This window comes from Accipiter gentilis, chromosome 7, assembly GCF_929443795.1.
Source record: "Accipiter gentilis chromosome 7, bAccGen1.1, whole genome shotgun sequence".
Taxonomy (NCBI): Eukaryota; Metazoa; Chordata; class Aves; order Accipitriformes; family Accipitridae; genus Astur; species Astur gentilis.
Window position 1 is genome coordinate 17,401,546 of NC_064886.1, and position 21,974 is coordinate 17,423,519.

General features: G+C 38.5%; 1 protein-coding gene across 1 annotated transcript in view; it reads left to right on the plus strand.

Annotated features, from left to right (window-relative positions):
- The first annotated feature begins 3,098 nt into the window (after positions 1-3,098).
- IFT81 (intraflagellar transport 81) overlaps positions 3,099-21,974 on the plus strand; it is a 71,289-nt gene continuing 52,413 nt past the window's right edge. Inside the window, exons 1-9 of the mRNA XM_049805848.1 lie at positions 3,099-3,188; positions 3,550-3,714; positions 4,500-4,603; positions 5,247-5,427; positions 8,080-8,169; positions 9,242-9,307; positions 9,626-9,736; positions 10,996-11,080; positions 19,663-19,826. Of these exons, the coding sequence (XP_049661805.1) occupies positions 3,571-3,714; positions 4,500-4,603; positions 5,247-5,427; positions 8,080-8,169; positions 9,242-9,307; positions 9,626-9,736; positions 10,996-11,080; positions 19,663-19,826 (945 nt within the window). The 5' untranslated portion in view covers positions 3,099-3,188; positions 3,550-3,570. The remainder of the gene's footprint in view (positions 3,189-3,549; positions 3,715-4,499; positions 4,604-5,246; positions 5,428-8,079; positions 8,170-9,241; positions 9,308-9,625; positions 9,737-10,995; positions 11,081-19,662; positions 19,827-21,974) is intronic.

Here is a 21,974-nt window from a genome sequence, read left to right on the forward strand (position 1 = left end):
TCGAGCTCTCTCACAGTTTTGCAAGGCAGTTATCCATACAGCAGTAGCTATAAAGGGAGGAGAAAGTCAGGAGGGAGTAATGAAGCCATGCCTGCAGATCTAAAGAGCTCTGGATAGTTTATTTGCAGGCTCCGTTCTCTTCCGCACATTCTGCATGATGGCTTTTCAATAAGCAGCTTCCATAAGCCTTTCCCAAGCAATATAAAACATAAGTCCTATCCAGACAACTGGATGGAACTATATGGCCAAACTGTTACAATAACACTCATGTCATTAGGAAACTTTGCTTGAAACCCTGTATCACTCTCCATGCAAACTAACTTGGGAATTTGGAAAATGACCCCAGAATTATACAACAAATATATATGAACACTGGCCTTTGATTCCATAAGATTTGATCCAGATACCACAATACCCCAACTAAGATAATTTAAGACAAGTTAAGCATCAAATAAATATCTCAGCTGCTTCCTGTAATATTTACCCAAGGCTGCACTGAAAGCTATCATCTCTTTTATGTCTCTGAAGATTCTGTTGTGATACCGAGGTCAAGACACTGAGCTAAGCCCTCATTTTTCTTAAGCAGTAAGTTTGAAAATTCAGACACCACTACAGACTGTAAATATCAAGCAGCAGGCAGGCAGCCTGGGGTAGCATTATGGCTACTTTGGGCTGCACGTATGAATAGCACAAAACCGCTGGAAGAAAGTATCATGAAAACATACAACTTTAAGGATGACACAGGATCCCCCATGCCTTCCCCAAGTTGGGAAGTCCCATAGAACTGGGCTCCAATGTATGATTTTGCTCCTGCCTTCAATCACTTGAGCTTTCAAACAGGTCAGCAAGCCAGAGCTCAGCCAATTCAGTTCTAATGACTTCTGGTCATGGAGGTCTCCTTCCCCAAGGGCCAGAACAATCAGACTTCATGGCTTTTCACCACGACAGAGTGTAAAAATCTCACCATCTTTTTTTCTTACCTTGGCATTTTCTAAAGTTTTCAGACATCCTTCCTCTTCTTTATCTATTTCCTCTTTAATGTTACAGAGACATGAGAAGAGGGGAACAGTCCTTTGCTTCTTGGAAGGTGTAGGGACTGAAATAGTCTGATGTAAAGGAGAATCTCAGAGCAGAACCCTCCCACTGTACCCAGCACAGATCCCTCTCCAACCTCAGCACTGTGGGCACCATCACTCCCTCCTCTGCAGCGAGGTCTGAAGGAAGGATGTGTATAAGTATTTACGGAAACAGTGTTTCTTTAGCATTAAGTGGTGGATCCACATCCACCACTTCCTATTACCTATTAATGCAGTCTACAGGGAGCAGACCTGGCCCCCACAGGAAATTCCGTTTTCATATGCTCTCTCCGTGTATTCTATATGCTCAAAATACTCATCAGAAGAAAAGTGTAATTGATACCAGGAAAGCATGTCAAGAGAAAGTAGATCTCTTCTGGGAACTTGTAGGTAAATACGATTCCTAAAGGTCAGTATACAGACTGAAAGCACAAAGGAAACATGATCTGGTTTTAAAGTTCAAACCCAGGAGTCAGGAGACTTGGATTATGTTTCTGGCTCTACCACAGCTTTCATGCACAATCAGAAGCAACTCATCCAACCCCCCTATAACTTAGTTTAGCCAGTTAAAAGCTAGGACACCAATGCAGTGTCACTTTCCAGGCTTCCCGGAAAGACCAGTAAATCAGTATTTTATGAAGTGTTTTCTGTTCCTCAGAAAGAAAAAGGAACTAACCTAAGATAGACGCAGTGCTTAGAATTGCAAAGTATTACATTTATGATTGCTATTTACTGAGTCAAATTCTGCAGTGATTTACAACCTGTGCATTTCAATTGGCACCAATTTAATATGACTCACTGCATATTTTAATCCATCATCTGTGGACTCACATGGGATTCTAAGACTATCCAAGAAGCTAATTGCAATAGCAGAGGCTCCAAAATCCACCTATTTAAGGTCCAAGCATGGGTTTTGAAGGATGTGCAACAAAAGACTTGCAGATCAAGCGATACCCGTTTCATGAACAACTTTCACTTTAATATATAGTCTATTTTTGATTGATTGGTGTTTTTGAAGCTCCCATCCCTGTTTCAGATTTAGTGTAGTTAGCTAGCACTACACATTTATCGCTACTTTGAGGCACACTGACAACTTATGTTCAACCCTGAGCGACATAAATTTGCCATTTGCCCCTCACGAAGCCTGGACACGGGACCAGCATTCCTGTTCCACAAGGGTTCTCTGTGCATTTTTCCATTTCAAAGAAATGAAGTAACCATTCACCTGATACGTACATCAGCCACGCTTGACACCTCTTTATGCTGTCAAAGACTGCCAGAAATCTTAATTGGGTAACTGCATCAATCTGTTTGTACATCTCCTACACATGCGACAACAGCCTCCCTCTTAAGAAACCGCAAAGCTAAGTATATACATTAAAGGGTGAATCTCAAACCTATTTCTGCCATTCCTTTCATCAAGAGCACTTGTGCTGTGAAGAAGCCCCACGAGAGACGTGGCCTATGGCGCGTAGGCCCCAGCATCACCTCCAGCGACCACAGCCACGCTTCCCACACGGCGAAGCGGCAACGACCCTGCCCTACTGCGAAACCCAACCCATGTCTAGCGATGGTGCTGCCTCACACCATGGCACCGGGCGGAGCCTGCTGCTGTGGCACCGCCACCAGCTGCCCTCTGGTCAGGAGCTGGAGATAAAAATCCCAATTCCTGCCCAGTTCGGGGCAGGAAGGGGCGGGGGGGGGGGGGGAGACTGAGCTTCCCAGAGGCCCACGGGGCTGGCAAAGCAGCGCGGCGGGAAGGGCTCCCCGGGGCAGGCCGCGGCGACCTCTCGGTGCGGCCTGCTGCTCCGCCTTGCCTCCTGTCAGGCCGCGGCCGGCTGCGAGGACAGCGAAACAAGGGAGGAGAGGGCAAGGGTCCACCCTCCGCCGGGACAACCGAGCCCGTCCCGTCCCGTCCCGTCCCGCCGGGGCGGCCGCGCCTCTCCAACACCGGCCCTCCGCCCCCGTCTCCTCCCCGCCGCTGGCGCCGCTCTGCGCATGCGCGGGCGCCCCCTCGCTCGGGCCCGTTTCCAGCCGTTGGGGTGCATTAGCAGGAGCGGGCCGTAGCGTCGGAAGTGACGCCGTCGCCCTGGCCTGGCAACCGTTACCAGGGTAACGGGGAGGCGCGCGCGCGCGCTGGGGGGCGAAGGACGAGGCCGCCCCGTCGCCTCAGGGCGCTGCCGGTCGAGAGGGGGCGGGCCCGGCCGGCGGTGGGGACCCGGCCGCCTCCCCCCGTAGTCTCTGTGAGGGGCCGGATATTCCTTCGTAGGCCGCGGGGCGCTCCCCGCCCCCCCCCCCCTCCCCGGGCCTGAGCGGGGCCGGCTGGGCTGGACCCCGCCGAGCCCTGTGCCAGCTCACCGTCTCTGGGCTGCGGTGGGCCTCGCTGAGGTGGTGCCTTCACCCGCCTTCCCGACAGCCCCCAGCTCCCTCCGCCCGCCGAGGCCTCGTGTCATCTCTTCTGTCTTTTCTGCAGAGGTTTTTCCAGGACACGATTATGAGTGATCAAATCCAGTTTATTGTTGAGAAGCTCAATCAGGAGCCCTTCAGGAAGAACTACAATTTAATCACGTTTGACTCCTTGGAGTCAATGCAGCTGTTGCAGCTGCTCAATGATGTTCTGGGGGAGATTGACCCAAAGGTAAGGAAGGCAATCAGAGGTGCTCACATGTGTGTAACTGTGAACATCTTAAATGGGCCTGACGCAGAAATTTGCTTTTATTTAGGTCTGGCTCTGTATATTCTTGTGGCATGTTTGGTTTACCAAAATAGCTTGTATGAATCTTCCTGGAAATAAATGTGCCTGGCAAGAATCTGTTCTGTCTATACATCTATGTGTTTTTGGCAAACCAGGAAATGTTTCTTGGGCCAGGGATACTGGATCCCTGTCCCTCAGAGACTGATGACTGTATGTTTTCTCCTTGGGAATCAGGATACAGATCTTAACTTGGTTCATACTGACAACCATCGTGTTCTTAAGTCAAAAGTCAGGCTGTCATGCACACATACACAGGTATGATCAAGAACTGAACCTCTTGATTTAGCTGTTGCAGTAGATATTGAATCTCTCTCCTTTGAGGTTACCAGAAGTGTGTATAAGATCAGAAGGGATTGTTCATCCATCTGGGGCGCAGATAACATGTGCTAGGATATCTGACTTCTTTGGTGGAGGTAATCCATTTGCATAGATGAGGTCCCATGAACAGGGAGAATGTATACCTAGAATAAATTTACTTGAATACACATGTTGGAGAACAATCCGTTAGAAGAGAATGGAAGTTTGGTGATAAAAAGGGTGTTCTGTATGGAGCATCTCGCTTCATTGATGTATCATGATAAATGGATAAAGTCAATTCTTTCAGTGTTGCTAGTTAATTGACATGACTTGGACAAACAGTGGATAACTTTTATTTTTTTACTCTTTAGCATGCTGTTGACATTAGAGAGGAGCTGCCAGAACAAACAGCTAAAAGAATGTTGAGTCTTCTTGGTATCCTTAAATACAAACCTCCAGGAAGTATATCAGACTTGTAAGTATCTTTTTGTCTACAAATCACAGTAAAACATCTTTTACAGCTTATACAGTAACGACCTTTAATTTAGTAGTTGTGTGTATTTTGGACCTCCACTATCCCAGTGGGTATGTGTAAAGCCTTGAAGGCAGCTCCTCCCTTGTCCCTATAGAGTATGGTATAGGGGATGCCAGCAGAAGGCTCCTGCAGACGTAGGCTGCCCCTCGGGCCCTGCTGCAGCAGCTGCTATTGCAGAGTCAGCCAGGAGAGGGTGCCGCATGACTGGCAGGGTCAGTCCGTTCTCCATCCCTTCAGACCAGCTGCCCGAGGCTGGATTGCACCCTCCTGTGCCAGGTTATAACCCAGAAAACCCACACTCTTCCCACATTGCCTTTATTCCCGAAGAATATCGCAGAAAAGGAAGAGTCGTTGTTGCTGGCTTTAGCCTTTTGATGTATTACAAGATTTTTATTTGTTTCAGGGTAGCAGAATTGGGATCATAAATAGCAAACTGGCATCACGAGTGTTTTCTCTTTTAACAGCATTGAGAATATCATTAGGCAAGTGGAGAGGGAATGTCAAAATATTGCAAATTGTTTGTTCCAAGCCAGTGTTCTTTAGTTTAAGATTTATTGGGTTTTTTGTTGTTGTTTTCGTATAGGAGTGCATTTCGCCAAGGGTTAGTTACTGGAAGCAAACCTGTAATTCATCCTGTCTTACATTGGCTTCTTCAGAGGACCAATGAACTCAAGAAAAGAGCTTACCTGGCACGTTTCTTAGTAAAATTGGAGGTGCCAGCGGAATTCCTACAGGATGATACTGTGGCTGACATCAACAAACAGGTGCCATTTTTCATGAATGCCAACATTTTATGTTAATTAATTAAAGTGCCAATAGGAGGAGGGATAAATGAATTGGGGAGTTAAGTTGTTGAGATAAGTATTCAAGTAAGTTATGTTAAGAGCATGTTGGAATCGAGGGTGAGCCGATATTTGTAATGTGACCACCTTTCTTCCAATGACCCTGAAATTGTATATTAATAGGTAGCATTGAATTAAGAGGTTTGAGATCTGTTAAGTATGGGGTACTAAATAATGTTCAGAGCCATGCTGGCCAAGACAGATTTTTATTTCTTAATTTTTAAGCACTTTTTTTTTTTCCTATGAACTATGAGATGGGTATTTTTAACTTTCTAAATTACCACCTCAAACAAGTCCAGAAAATGTTATGACCAAAAGCCAATGTCTGCCAACTGTCAATTGATTGTACAGTATTTAGTACCCAATAATTGTATTAGCCTTATCCCAATTCTGCTTCAACCATTTATTTTTTTGTGAATAAGTAAAAAATTTCTTTTTCCTGGGCTGACATTCCTACTCATTATGTTCCCACTTCTTTTGTGAGCATTAACAATATTGGATTTGTAACTTGGAATAACTAAACAGAAGTAACAAAGAGAAAAAGGAATGCAGATTGTATGTTTTTTCAGTATGTCACAGTCTTAATATGTGTAAATATCCAGCTCTATTATTTCCGTTACGTAAGATGTATTCCTTTTTGGGATTACAGTAATATAACCATCTTATTAAACTAATACCCTGCTGATTAATTCAAAACAGAAGCTGGGGTAATGTACTGCCTTAATGTAATTTAACTTTACAATGCAAATATTTAGATACTAATGAGTTAAAGAACTGAGGCTAAATTATTTAGATATACAGGCTTGCAATAGTGTCTTTTAAGAGAAACATTTCAAATATGAGAGTTTGGAAATCTTAGAACATGGTCAAGTTTTATGGCTGTATAGAATCAAGCTCAAATGTACTTTTGTAAATTATCTAAACAAGATACTCAGAATACTTGCCACCTTCCCAACTGTGCTGTGATTTAGACATCGGATTGGCTGCAGTATATAATTTAAACAGCAAGCAACTTCAGGCACGACTCTAGTTGTCCAGTCTTCAGTGAGTTGCCCTAGGTGCCAGGTATCTTTCTTTCCACTATAGGTGTTCTTTGGTCATTTGAGTGTGTCACTTATTTCAGGTGCACATGGGGTAGCTGGAGCTTATTTGGTGAAAGTGAGAAACCTTCCCTTTGGTGTGATCTGGCAAACTGCTGTGCCCTTGTTTGAATCTTGCCATTGGTCTTGAAATTTTGTGTCCCAGTAAGGAAGACTTACTAAGGTCCCCTTTTGAAAGAGGTAGAGAATCCACACAAAGGAAAGTTGTTGGACATCAGCAATCATGAATACAGTTGCTCAGAGACTACCTGCTATTTCAGATTTGTTAAAGTACTTCTATAATGCATAAGTGATATAATGCAGGCCAGTTGCATTTTTACTCCTACTTTTTTGTAACTCATTCTTCATTATCCAGCATGTGCATACCTTATCATATCTTTATTTGCCATTTAATCAAGCTCTTTCTCTATTATTTTATCTTTTTCTCAGTAGCCATTTTATTGCTATTTTTTTTAATGCATTCCAGCTTGTCAGTGTGTGCCTGATATTGAAACAACCAGAAATGAACAGAGCATTCTAGATGCTGATTCCCCAGATTTTTATAGAATAGAATTGGTGCTTCACTGCTCAGAGATATGATGCCTTTGTTCGAACTGGCCTTTGCTGTTGCCATTTTGTGTTCAACATTCATATCGATTGCTCTTTCCAGGAAGTAAAAAATGACTTGATACTCTCTTTTTAGATTTTTCTGTCTCATTGAATGGCTGTTTCTGTGGAGATTATCTTTCCTTATATCTCAGCTTGCATTTCTCCAAGTTGAATCTAAATTTATTTCCTATCCATATTTCTAAACTCTTTCTGTCCCCTGTTATTTCTCTACCCACACAGACTTTCACACTGCCTCTCAGTTTAAGATTACTGGTGGGCAATGTACTGGTGTGGAAGTAGAACACTGTCTACTTCTTTCTAACTACCGAACTACATATATCAGTCTCTGTAATATACTGAGGGCATGATTATGCAATGTGTCAAAACTATTTCTCACATGTTAAGTCAGGTGTGCTCTTGGACCGCTTTGCTGGATTGAAGCTAAGTGCTCTATAATTTCAAGCCCCACTGCTTTGATCAAGCATGTTGTTAGATCAAGCTCTTCCTTTGGGGGCTGATAAATTTATGTATGTGATATACATAGATTTATAGTAAGAGAGAATAATTTGTTAATATAGCATTGTCCATTTCAGATAACATCTTATCTTCCTGTTTTGAAAATACACTATGTATTACAAGGGAAGAGGTGAAAATACTGAAGAAATTGTGACACTTCTGAGTGTACCTTCAAATGGAAAACAATTCGCTGTAATTTTTTATTTTTGCTTTATAATTTGAGAAGATTTTTTGATGAAAAAATGCCTTTAATTCTGTTCTCACCATATTTCTATTTCTATATTTACTGTCTTAGTAGAAAAGCAACATATTGATCTGAAAGTCCTGAGACACAGAGCTCATTCTGCATGGTTTTTATTTCATTTTATAGTATGAAGAACTGATGGAAGCATTTAAAAACCTACATAAGGAGTGTGAGCAGCTCAAAACATCTGGTTTATCTACTGCAGAAATAAGAAGGGTAAAAAAATCTGACAAAATTACACAACTTCTGTTTAGTTGGGTTTTTTTTGAATGTCAGTTCTGTTTTTGTTGGTTTTGTGGACTCATTGCAGTGTATAAGTTGCACAGGTCAGAGCTAGTAGGCACTGCAGCTGCCTTTTTGGAACTGTCCTCCGTTGGCAAACAGATTAGAAAGTCCTTGCTCATGCTTAGAACTGCGCTTTCTGAAGCAGATTGGGAAACAAGGCTGCCAAGACTCTGTTTGCATGATTTTCAAATATTAGAACCCCTTTTCCTGTGAATGCAAAGTGATACAAAGCCTTTTGCTTTACTGATTTAGGGTAATAATTTCAGAGGGTGTTGAAAGAATTAAGAGCTTAACTCAATAAAAATGATGATCCTGTGTGGCTAAAGTATTAAGTAAAGATGTTTGCCCTGTTTCAGCAAAATATTTAAGCGTGGGTACAGCTTTCCAGTAAGACATATGGACAAGTTAAGCAAATGTTGAGATAAGGCCTAGATTTGGAGAATTTCTTTCTCTTTTTCTCATAACAGTCTCTGGAATCCTGCTGTTTTAGATAGGATTAAAGGAGAATAATAATTGGATACATGTTTTAGCACTAGAAAGTGGTTTTTTTAACACAATTTTAATACAAAAAGTGGCAGCAAACATCACTTGTATGCAACTTCATGCAAAATTGTCTCCCAGGAGGTGGGTAATGATGGTAACATTAAGAACATACGTTAGACTGCATCAGGTGTTGAATTCATGCTGATTTTTGCTTTGTTGTTTCTGTTTGTTTGTTTTTATTTTAGAGAAATCCACCTGCTTTTGTTTTAAATGTTCACACTAATACTCAAGGATGCAGATGAAGGAGTGTTAGCATAAAGAGAGTGGGAACTGTGGGGGAAGAGAGAAGAGAGAGATTGGAATCCTGGATGTTCTGATCATAGATCAATAAAATTATAACCGCTTCAGTGTATTCGGAGAATAATTCTGGTTTTCACATTAATTTTAACAGAATTTAGTCCAATCCATATTATATTGTAAATAAATTAACATTTCTTTGTCTATTTTTTCTGCTTTTCAGGACATCAGTGCAATGGAAGAGGAGAAGGATCAACTCATCAAAAGAGTAGAGCGTCTTAAGAAGAGGGTAATAAGAGAAGTAACGCTGTTACATTTCAGTGTCATAATTTTTGGCTTGCGACTCTGATTTTGGAATGCAAACAAGGATTAAGATAAACATACTGTATGTCTAGGAAGGAATCGAATAACTAATTGACCCACAGGGAATCTCCCTAGGCGTTCATCCAGAGCTTTTAAGAATCTTGAGTCCGGTACTTTGCTGTCATTTCTGAGTAGTAACATGTATGGAAAGGAAGTGCTAAGTGGGCTTGTGAGACATATGATCTCTTTAATGTATTTCTCAACTATCTGACAGTAACATGCACTATTTATCCACTTGCTGTAGGTGGAGACAGTACAAAATCATCAACGAATGCTTGAAATAGCAAGACAGCTTCGCTTAGAAAAAGAGAGAGAAGAATCTTTGGCTCAACAGAAACAAGAACAAAAAAATCAGGTACTGACATAAAAGCATACCTATTAAAATAAATAGTTGTAGACATTTGTTTGGCAATCATGCATTTAAAAAAGTACATCAGGAACAACAGTACAGAGTTTCTCCCAACATCAGAAAATTAAATCCAATTTAAAATAGAAATATTTATCTACATTTATGGAAGAGGCTTAACCCTGCAAGTTTTGAACACCTCATTCAAGGTACTCGGCTACCTCAGCTGCCACTGACATCATCATGTAGCAGTCCTAGGAAATGTTCCATGACTTACTGTTGTAGCACCCAAAGAGAATTCTTTGTTATTTATGGTAGTGAGCAAATGTGTTCCTTACTTTGATTTGTATCTCTGTGCATCTGCACTAAGATTTCAAGTGTTGAGTAACACAGCGAGTACCTCAGCTTTTCACTGAGTTGGGGGAATATATATTCAAGAGCAGCCTTGGGATTTTGGTCCCCAAATTTGAGAAAAATGACATCCTGGGAAACACTGGAAGCAGCTGAAATCTGAATATAAGGGTGGGTTTTATTCCTGAGCTGTGTTGTCAAAACAAGATATTTTAATAAAATCCATTGCCATATTGTTATATCATCTCACCGAATTCAGTAGCATGAACTTCAACGCTGTATTAAAAGGGGAAAAAATCCCAGATTTCTAGTATTGCAGTCTATATCTGGATTTGGAATCAATGTGAATAAGTAGGCTTTCAAGCTGTTGGGTCTTCACTTGAACCTGAGAGAGATCACAAGTAAAATGAAGGTGATGTCCAGCTAATTCCAGTTCTTAGTACTCATCTAAATCATAAAAACGCTAATCAACTTGGGTGTTGTTTGGCAACAAACTTTCCAGCGTGCTCTGAAGTCGGACAGTAGATTGCTGCGACAATTCAGCTGCATTAAAGAACTGCAGTATAAGAATAGTTATCTGCTGCAGTCCTGGTTCTTGCTGTCTCTTTTTGTTGTTCTAATGTTCAAGCCACTCACATTTTTGGTTGAAAATTGTTTAATGAATTTCTGCCATAGAGAAAATATCACTTTGGGGTACAAGAATACTTTCCTCAATTAACACTAGAGAATATCAAGTAAACTCAGGCTAATTGTTGAAAGTTTGTTTTGGCATGTTCCCTTCTGAAACAGATAGTCACCAGATGCTTATAGCTACCTTCTTTTATATTTTGGATTCTTTTTGATACTTTTTTGTTTTAGTTGTTTGAATATGCATTTCAAAGAAATGATCTTATGTGTCTCCAATTCTCTCTCAAAAGTTGTTCCACACAGAGCAGAGACTGCAAAGAGCACAGCTCCAGCTGAAAGAGATGCATCATGCAGTAGTGGATTCAAAACCTGAAAGTAAGTAGTAATCTATAAAGGCTGGGGGTTTACACTTCTCTGTTAGAAATGAAATAAAAATTGGATGGCTGTCAGTAATACGGTACTGCCAAAAAGCATATAGGAACTTAAGAGAATCTAAAGAAAGAAATAACTTGTGTTCTAAAGGCACATGCTGGAGACCGTAAGGCTGAATGTGCCTTGCCACAGAAAGCCAGGGAGACAATCACAAGGGAAGATGGTATCAGTCATATTTTTGAGGTCCACTTTTAAAAAAATTCTTGAAACAATTAAATACTGAACACTAACCATAATGATCTGCAAGAAAAGAAAAGAAAAGTTGGAACTACAAAGGGTTGGAAAAAGCAGAAGCCTCTTACTAAATCAGAAGTTTGTCTTTCCAAAGGTTTTACGCGTTTTGTATTTGTAATTGGGTATTGGTGAAATACTGCCGCTTAAAAATTTTCTCAGTGAATGTACAAATAAATTGAATACTATGTTTTATTCAGTGTAGACTTGTTTTTCTAGCTGCCTTCTATAAAATATTTCTTTGAAAAGCTTTAAGGCCTGTTTCTTATTGTAGTGCAATTTTGTGCTGTAGTTTTGTATGGTACCACAAATAAAGCTACTTCCTAATTAAGCTTTTTTTATAGATCATGGATTATATAAATTTATATATACACACACACATTCTTATATATAATTATAAGTATATATAATATATACTAGATAATCTATATTAAAGCCTATATATTTATATATGAATATATTTGTTTACATATGAAAATACTTTGTTCTCATGATACAACTGTAGCCGATTGAGTTGTATGTTGCTGTATTACATTAATAACAGCAAGTTTGCTTCTCCTCGTTTTCAGTGATATCTCAGTCTGCAAATAACCTCAGCAAAATAAATTATGCTACTTGTGAAGTAAGTTAGTAGTCTATGATCATTTATAAAAATAGCAGGTGGGAAGGAATTGCAGTTACTAGATAAATATGTAACTAACTGTCTCCAATTTTACAGCCTCTAGGTTCCTGATGGTTTAATCACTTTGAAGAAAATGTAACAAGGATTAGCCTGGCAGTTTGACAACAAAACTGGGAGTCAGTTTAGGGTTCAGTGTTTCAGATATATGTGGTCTTTGGCAATTCACTTAACCCCTTTCAGTTTGCCTCTTGTACTTGGTTATTAATAACACATCACAGGACTGATAGAGGTTTTCTTTAGGGTTGATTTATAGGGAAATAATTTACTGTATGTAAAGTAGTGTGAAGGTATAAGACTCTGAATGGTCCTTTTCACAGGGCTTTTCCAGTTGCCTTCTAAGTGGCTGTGGTAAAAAAAATGCCATGGAACAATTTTTGTTGTATGTATAAATTACTTCCAAAATTATAGAATCTGACTATTTATTGATTTAAACTTAGTAAAGTAGGTCATTGTCTTACTCTTTCAAATACATTTAATATTCCAGTTGCATCACATAACTGTTTTGGCAGCTATTTTGAGTTAGAGAATTTTTTTCAGTCACCAGCACGTTGCTTTGTTATTACTTCGTGATTTTACTTTAATTTTTTTACGATCCTCATCAGCCACTGAACCACAAATGGACCTAAAAGAGTATCTGAACTGTCTTCTTTACTCAAAGGGACTTGCAGTGGATTTTATAACTGTTCCATTTTTGCAGTAGCTATCAGAGAGTTTATACAGCAAAGCTGTGTCAACATTTCTATTTCAGTTCCTGGGTTTTTTTTAAGGCCAATGGAAACTTGATGGGTTCAGTTCACAGAAGCAAAGGTAACATAATAAAAAGCCAGTAAATATGTCATTTAATCATTTAGATGAAAATAAAGATAAAGTTAACATATCTAATTTCCTTAAGTCCTGCTTGCAGGGGAAAGAAGTGTTTAAATGTTCTGAAGAAAAACTTGGAGTCATTACTTAAGAAAACTTGTGCTGAAATTTTGCCCAAACAAAGACTTCAGGACTTTGCTTTTTCCCCGTAGTAGTTACAAAGACACTGTCTGTAGTAGCAATTACAGAATGCCAACTGTGTTTTTTAAATAATTGAAATTAGGTGACCGCAGTGCACTGAATAAGATTCAAATTATTTTAAAAGCTTTGTTGGTCTATAGTTTGCACAATTTATTTTTATTTTAAAAATTCCTTTTGGCTGCAGTTTGGTACCTTAACTGCCTGCTTGTATCAGTATAGCTTGTATGCTAACAATTCAATGGCTGGTTGGTAGGTGTGGATTTTCACTGGAAGTTAGAACTTTCCTTTAAAATAATTTTCTTACATTTTTCATACTTTAGGTGTTTTTGCTTCCAAAGCAAGGTAAAAGTTGTTGTTAATGAGTAGAAGCTTTTTTGTCTGTCTTACAGATGCATGCTCCTTTTGTTACTTAATCTTATTATGAATTTAGGATGAAGTACTTTAAAGACATGTAAAGGAACTCTTTAGGAACTAGCACATATTTACGAGTATTGTTAACATGCAATTAGCATCAGTCTGCTTTAGCTGTGCCAGGAAAATACAGCTTATGGTTAGTAGGTTTTTAACTCTTAGAAATATAATATTTAGAAGACTTTCTATTGTATCATGAAAAACAGTTGATTTGAGATGTTTTGTAGACTAGAATTAATCATACTGGTTTCCACAGTACACTCCTTCCCTGTTTAACAACTTCAGTACTACTCAGTATGTTGTTTGCCTATAGAGAGGCAGTTGCTGCTGGTAGCAGTAAGTAACATGAATTTGCAGTTTTTGGGTTTTTTGTTGTTGTTCTGGATATGAGTAGTATTTTTATTAACACTGACCACTAGTTTGAATAACCTAGCTCATGCTTTCTCAGCAAGATTGTCATCTTTTTGCTTTGATTATCTCTGCTGGCACAAACACAAATTGTTAACGCCAAGAAGCAAACTGAATTACTGAAATTCTTGATCTCGGTCCATTTTACAGAACATTATTGTTCACTTTATTGGCAGAAATATGAAGAAGTGGATGACTAGCTTGAAAATATCGATTAAAAGAATGCTTTAAGATGATCGTTGTTGATAAACAGTGAAATGTATAATTTATATACTTCATTAAGTTAATATGTAGTAATAGATTTAGAACACAGAGAACTTCAAAGTTCTTCAGTCAAAAAGGAATTGCTGTATACAGATGTCTATTTTAAGTCATTCTGAACACTTGATGAAAATAGACATTTAGGATGCTATTATTCAAATATACCATTTGAATGAAAACATAAACATTCTTCTTTTCCACAGAACTATCTTTCCCTAAAATTCCAAGTTTAAATGATCTCCACTAACACTGCAGACCACATTACAATTAAAGTTATAGGTGTATTTGGTAAAGGAAAATGGCTTAGGTGGAATTTTATAATAAATAAAATAATTTAGAGATGGAAATAAAATCACTATCAGTTCCTGCAAGGTTAGGGGGAAAGCACTTTTAAGCTAACTTGATATCTTTGATGAGAATACAAGTCTGGTTGGGAAGATAATAGTATTGCTGTGGTTGACTTTTCTTAAGACTATTGACTCTTTATTTGCACCCCATTTTGAAGAACAAACAAGGAAGCAAAAATTCAACATGACCTGTGTTAAAAGGACTAAAAGGAAACTGAAAATTTTGGAAAGGAATTAATCAGGGAATCATCTCTGAGTGGATGTGTTTCTAATCAGGACATGCAGAAATCAGTGTTTGGCTCTTTTTTTGTTTAGTATTTACATCAGATACCTGAAAAAAAAAAAAGGGCAAATGATCAATGGTGAAATTGTCAGATGAAATTAAAATTGGGGAAATGACTGAATAAAGAGGAGGGCAGACTGTTGATTCAAAGTGAACTTAATCACTTAAGAAGTGTTGTGGTTTAACCCCAGCCAGTAACTAAGCACCATGCAGCCGCTCACTCACTTCCCCCCCCATCCAGTGGGATGGGAGAGAGAATCAGAAGGAAAAAGGTAAAACTCATGGGCTGAGATAAGAACAGTTTAATAGAACCGAAAGGAAGAAGCTAATAATGATAATAATACCAGTAGTAAAATGACAATAATAATAATAATAATGAGAGAATTGGAATACACAAAACAAGTGATGCACAATGCAATTGCTTACCACTTGCCAACTGATGCCCAGTTAGTTCCCAAGCAGCGATCCCCGCCCAGGCCAGCTCCCCCCAGTTTATATACTGGACATGACATCACATGGTATGGAATACCCCTTTGGCCAGTTTGTGTCAGCTGTCCTGTCTATGTCCCCTCCCAACTTCTTGTGCCCTTCCAGCCTTCTTGCTGGCTGAGCATGAGAAGGTGAAGAATCCTTGACTTCGTGTAAACACTCCTTAGCAACAACTGCAAACGTCAGTGTGTTATCAACGTTCTTCTCATACTGAATCAAAACCATAACACTATACCAGCTACTAGAAAGAAAATGAACTCTATCGCAGCCGAAACCAGTACAGGAAGCCAAGCCCATGCCAAGAGTATGTATTTTAAGGAATAGCTAAATGCTATGGTATTCCTCTAGGAATAATGTACACGCAATGTAGTTACAGCATGCGGGACTCTTCCCTAAGAAGTGACTCTGAAAAGGACTTGTGGGTCATGGTGTAAAAATGGTAGAACTGGAGCTCCAAGTGTCAAAGATTTGGTGCTATCCATGCATTTATTTATGGAAGAAAATGGAATAGGAGAGTGATTACCTCTCTTTTTAGCTCTGATATGTCCATCACTGCAACACTGTCCATTGATGAGACTTCAAGAAGAACATTGAAAGGTCAGAGAGATTCCAGAGAGCATCAATAATAATTATAAACATGGAAAGCGTAACTTAGAATGGCAAATTCAGGAAGTGTTTTAGTTTCTCAAGGAGATATCAAAGGGATGATTTGATCATCATCTGTCAGTGTTTGCATGTCCCAGACCTCTGTTTAGTACAGGGAAATTGGAAGTTGTATCATTGGAAGCTGTGGATGGAATCATTTCAATGCTCTGTTATTGAGGATGATTGCAGAAAGAGAAGTGAAGGCTTTGATGTAAGTGAATGCCCTGCGGAAGTCTGTTCTAGACCTGCCTTTGTCATGGCCTTCCTATGTGATATTAAACGAAGTGTTGGCAGATAGTCTATAAAACGAGTGGTTCTCTTTCTTTTCTTTTTTCTTTTTTTCCCCTTTTTTAAAAAAATCGGTAATTGTTGCAAGTGGTTTTGGTATAGGATGCACAATTGGTAGCCTGTAGAGAGAAAAGTAGGAGAAGAAATAGGAATCTGAGTGCAAGGTGAATCAAGTTTTAGATCCATTAGCAGAATTATGCAGAGGAACTTGCCTCTTTCCTACATGACTGAGCAAGCAGTAAGAAACTCTTTCTCCCATCCCTCTCTTTGTAATAATAATAATAAAAAAAGTTGAATGGAAAACATGAGGAGTTGCTGTTAATAGCTCCCCACATGTAAATACGTGGTTGGCAGAACCTTGCTAAAATAACCTTAGGGCACAGAGCCAGACTTTCTGTGCAGCTTACGTATGTAGATTTTGTAACCATAAGTCAATGTTAAAACATTAAAAACAGAATTTATATGTGTAATGGAAAGATTTAAAGTATGCTTGCTTTTCTTTCCTCTAGCCTGGGAATTTGATAAAAGAATGTTTTTCACTGAAAAAAAAATTAAAACAAGAGCTGCTCTCTATGTTTTGTTTTTTAAGGTTCTGTTAAGCAGCAAAAATAGTTCTTAGGTAGTTACTTCTCCATATGTTGAATTGTAGGGGAGGAAAAATATATCCAAGGTATTTAGGAATGAAACCACATTAGTCATGAGGGATGATGACATCATCATGTCTTTCCCCATCGAGATGTCAAGTTTTAACTCGCTTCATTGCTTGTTGCACTGTCAAGAGTAAGCATGATGTAGAACCAGTCTGTTTAAAAGAAGTTGGTAATAGCACTCAGCTTATCTGAGAAATAAATCTAGATAGTGATCAAGGTTATACCCTGTGAAGTCAGAAGGTCCCTGCTCTTATGAAAGCAATTGTTTAGGTGTGGTTATTTCCTGAGTTAAGTGATAGCTACAATAAATTATTTAGTCATGTACATTTTTATAAGAAAACTGGAGTAGTTCAAGAAATAAAGTATAGCCTATGTATGCAGATTATTTTTGCCACTAAGAGGAAAATAAGAAATTAGTTTGATGAAATAAAAATATTGATATTTAATATCAGAATAATTTAATTGATATCACTTTGATTTCCACACCAAAGATCTTGGTTATAAATATCAAATTGGGAGTTGCATTCCTAGTCAGTTCTGAGGCGATAATTCAGCTCACAGTGTATGTGGGAAGCTTTGCTGCATTTGCAGGGGTGGTAGATTTCTAGTTAGACATTAAAATGTGGTCCCTCCTGCCCAGCTCTGTCATGGGCTGAGGAAGACTGGAATCAAGGGCTTCTGGAAGAATGAAGTGGGAATTCTCTCTTAGTAAGTCCAAGTGTGTCTCTCGGGGTATAGCTGTAGTGCCAAGTACATGATGGCTATTGCATACATGGAGTAAGTCCACTTACCATTCTGAAACCAGTATTGATGCTGTTTGTTTCGCACAAGATAAATGAGCTTTCCACAAAGGGGAAAAGATCATGTGGTAGTGTTGCTCTTCATAAACACAGAAATCAACAAACTAAACTGCTGGAAAAGAGGAATTCCCACTCATTTTTAGTTTGTGTTGACTTGACTTTGTTAGCAACACTGCTTTCCCTAGGGTCTGTTTTCTTTCTTCTAGTTCTTGAGGCTTTCTCAAGAACTAACGGTTTGTTTCCTCTCTGGCAGCTAAACCAAGTAGTTTTTCTTTCGGTCTGAGCTGGGAGCAGAGGGTGAGGAGGATCTATCAGTACAGTGTTTCTAGAGGTAAATAGTGGCAGAATAATGGAAGCCCTTTTCCTGGGCTTGTATTTCACTTTGTTCTGACCTTCTCCTTTTGTTGGTCAGTGGTATGGTCAGCAGGCTTTTTAGCCAGAGAACCAAAAACTCTGCTTTCACCTACGTCCCTTCCCATCTCTGTTTCAGCAGCAGCAGCTGTATATACTATTGTATCTCTGTACTCAAGATTTTCTCTTTTTGTGCAGTATGTGAAAGAGGCAGAGATTGTGAATTTCTTGGTTTTCTTGGCATTTCATGCCAATTCCATATTCTCCCAAATATGGAGAGAATCCTCTCAGCCCAAAACCCCAAATCTAGCAAGTAGTTTTAAAAAGTTCCTAGGATACTTACCCCTTAGTCATCTAGATAACAAAAAATATTCTGAAATACCTATCCCTACTCTCATCTGACATATAACTTCCAAATCTTACCGTCATCCTTGACACAGGTGTCTCGGAAGAGTAATTGCACTAAACTGCCTGTTGTCAGTGAAGACTGTGTAATGTAATTTAAATAGATGCTTTATTCTATTCTGCTGCATTTTTTCTAGCTGTATATTGTTCTTATCTGAATGTACCTGTGTTTACTTAAAAGTTATCTGCTAAGTAGAGTAATTTAGCCTCCTTAACAAGAGCCAAGTTGTCATAAGCATGGTAAGATGCAGTGTGCATCAGGCTTGTGTAGAGCAAAATTTATAAATATGGTTGCTTTTCTCAACAGAATTTTTGACGTTACTTCTTTTTTTTTTCTATTTTATTATTTTTTTCAGCATTCTCAGTCTATATACTGTCCTGAGATTAAACACTTATTCTTACAGGAAAAAACAGTGTGCTATTTACAGAGACAATTTATAAGTGTTCCAGCAATGTAAAAGACCCTTAAAGTAGGCATACATTAAATTTTGCTCATTGTAAGGCCTTTTTAGATGCCAGATTAGAATAAAGTTTTATTTTAGGGGATAGTTTCCAAGGATATAACAAATATATACATGAGCTAGGCCAAATGAAGATCTTTGTACAGATAAAGGATTCACACAGAGATAATTTCTGTCTGTAAATGAAGTAATTCACATGAAACAATGACCCATGCAATCTGTGAGTAGGATCAGCTTCAGGATGCTTCCTCCACTGCTCCAGCGAAGGAAATTCCAAGGGATACAAGCTTAAATCTCTGAGCAAGTTAGCATAGCTGTGATCTGCTTTGCTGTCCCTCATCTTGCAAGTGCATAAGCAACCAAAGTCTAGCTCTTAACTTCTCAAATTTCAGAAGACTGTAATTTGCAACACAAAAAATGTAACATAGAGCCTACTATCTTGATGTAAGACACACATAGGGTTTAATGGCTTTCTATATCAATGCTGCATGTTGAATTTTGCATCTGATTCAGCTAGAGTTTCATGTAAGATGGGTTTAACTTGTTTATTGATGAAAAGAATCTGTCAAGGAGTTAATAGTTATGTGTTAGAGATACAGATGGATAATAATACCTATTATATTGCTGAACATCCAGATTAAAAATCTAAATCAAGTAACTACCTGTTTCTTTAAGTGTTGAAAAGAAGTCTCAAATGTTATGCTGCTGTTATTGTAATTGCTGCTAAATTTAATGTGTTGGTGAAATCACACTTAATTATCTGCTACATTACTTTTATAGACACACACTGATTTAATTTGTTTTTAAGGTTTAATGAAGAAACTAGAAGAGGAGATAAATTTCAATTCATACTTGGTTACTGAAAAAATACCTAGAGAGCTTGAAAGTAAGAAGAATTCAACATATTTCCTACAAAAGGTGGTTGCAGAGCCAGCTATGAGTCAATCTGATCTCAATGCACTTGAAATCAAGGTAAGTTGACCAAGGTCACGCTTAATTTGTGTTCCGTAGCATGGTCTAAGGTTCTTGTACGCTGTGGTTTTCTTACCCCTACTTTATATCCTTGCGAAAATGTGTCATTCCCAAAAGAACATCCCTTCAATTGTAAAACAAAAGATGTGTTAATCACTAAATGTAAACTCTCAGATAAGTTTTTTTAAAAAAAACACAAACCAAACAAAAACAAACCAACAAACCCCAAACCCAACCCTATCCTTAAATGCTATTTAGAAAATTGTGTTAGCAATTTGCTATGGTATGAGTAGAGATGTTAATTTAGCACTAAAGGTTTGATTTTTCTTCTCTTCAGATTTCACTTATTTTAAACTCACTAACATCAAGGGAGTTTATACCAACAATACTCTCTATAGAGAGTATTTATGGAGTGGTAAACAATATTCTCCAAGTGATACATCTTCACAACATTATGTGTTAATCAATGTGCAATGGCTCAGAACTCCTTAGTGTTTGGAATAGGTCTGCATCATTTGTCTTAGTTGGCAAGACCAAAGGAAATTTGGGGATCAAATACTTGATTTACCTTTCCAGATTTTTTCAGAAGTTAAAAGCAAATAGTGTTAGAATGACCAAAAATCCTTATTTGTAGTATGTATCCAAACTGTGCAGAGGGATTTGTTGCCACAGAAGTACATTTATACACTTCACTCAATGAAGTTTTCATATTTGCATAATCCTAAATGAAAGATTAAATACATAATACTATGTTTTAGAAGAATTTAGAGGAATGCTAATTATTAGTATTTCTGTTGGTGATGATGAAGATTTACAACAATGTTAGCTAGGGTAGGAAGACTAGTCCTACAACTACTAGGTACAATGCTCAGTCTAAATATCTTCTCCTTTTACCAGTTGTTTTTTAATATTCTTAGGATCTCCAACTCAGGCTTTGCTGTGAAATATAGATAATGAGGAAAAGGAGTATTTGTAATAGATCAGAGAATGATTTACCTGTGGGCATGAGGTCTGCCATCCACCATTCTTCCTGCGTCTTGAAGCAGAGAGAGGTTCAGCAACTTCCTCAACATCATAGTAGCTTGTGCATTCACACACAGAACATGCCAAAGTAATAAAGAAATGCCCACAGGTTTTTTGGATCAGACAAGAATCTGCAGTCAGGTGTCATCAAGAATACATTCTGGTTTAAGGTTAAGACTACTTTTTACAAAAGTAAAATCAGTGACAGCCTAATGCCATTTTGTATTGTGATCATTATACTTCTAAGGATGACAGCATTATTAAATGGTAGATCAGGTCTGCAATAATAATAAACTAGCTCTGTGATTCAGCCTTTGCTTTCGTAGTTTATTTCTTCTAATCAAAACAATATTTGTGGTTGCAGTAGCTTCTTTTAGGCATAGTTGAAGCCCTGTTTTGCACCTTTCTTTTCCAAGAGTATTGTTGGGGTTTTGGCAATATTTTAAAGAACATCAAGGGGTTTTTTTTCTCTTTCTCCATGAGGTAACCTTTTAATTTGTTATATTTTGGAAGTATGTTCTTAATAGATAATAAAAATATGTCATATACTTGGCTGTTATCACAGCATGGCCTAGACAGCTTTTTTTTTTTTAAAGTCAGCCTTCTATTAAAAAGGAGCTGAACTGCACTAAGCATGCTACTATCATGCGTTTTATAATGTGTAAAACAGGAATTTATTCACGGAAGGGTATTCTTATGCCATCTTCAAATTCTGGCCTGTTCTACCACTTACAGGCTTTTGTAAAGTAGTAGAATTTACAGGAGATATCTTTTTCCAGGTGCTGGAGTATTTTTAGTCCTATTGAGCATTTTATTTGAAATACCTAGCTTTCAAAGTACACGGATATTGCTCATAGAAATGTTAGGGTAATGCCCAGCACTGTACCTGCGTTACATTTTGACTTCATTGGATTTCAGTACATATTTACACTGCTTGCTTATCAGCACTCATCTAGTTAGCAGAGAATTAAAGGAAGGTTGCTAGGGCTGTGGTTTCCATGGCTGATGAGAGTCCCAGTGTAGCATTAAGTCAGGACTGGAAAAGCTGGAGTCAGTACACTAGTGTAGCTGTTTATGAGTTTCCAGATGCAGTAGGCTCTAAAGCTTCAGCTAGAATGAAGATCA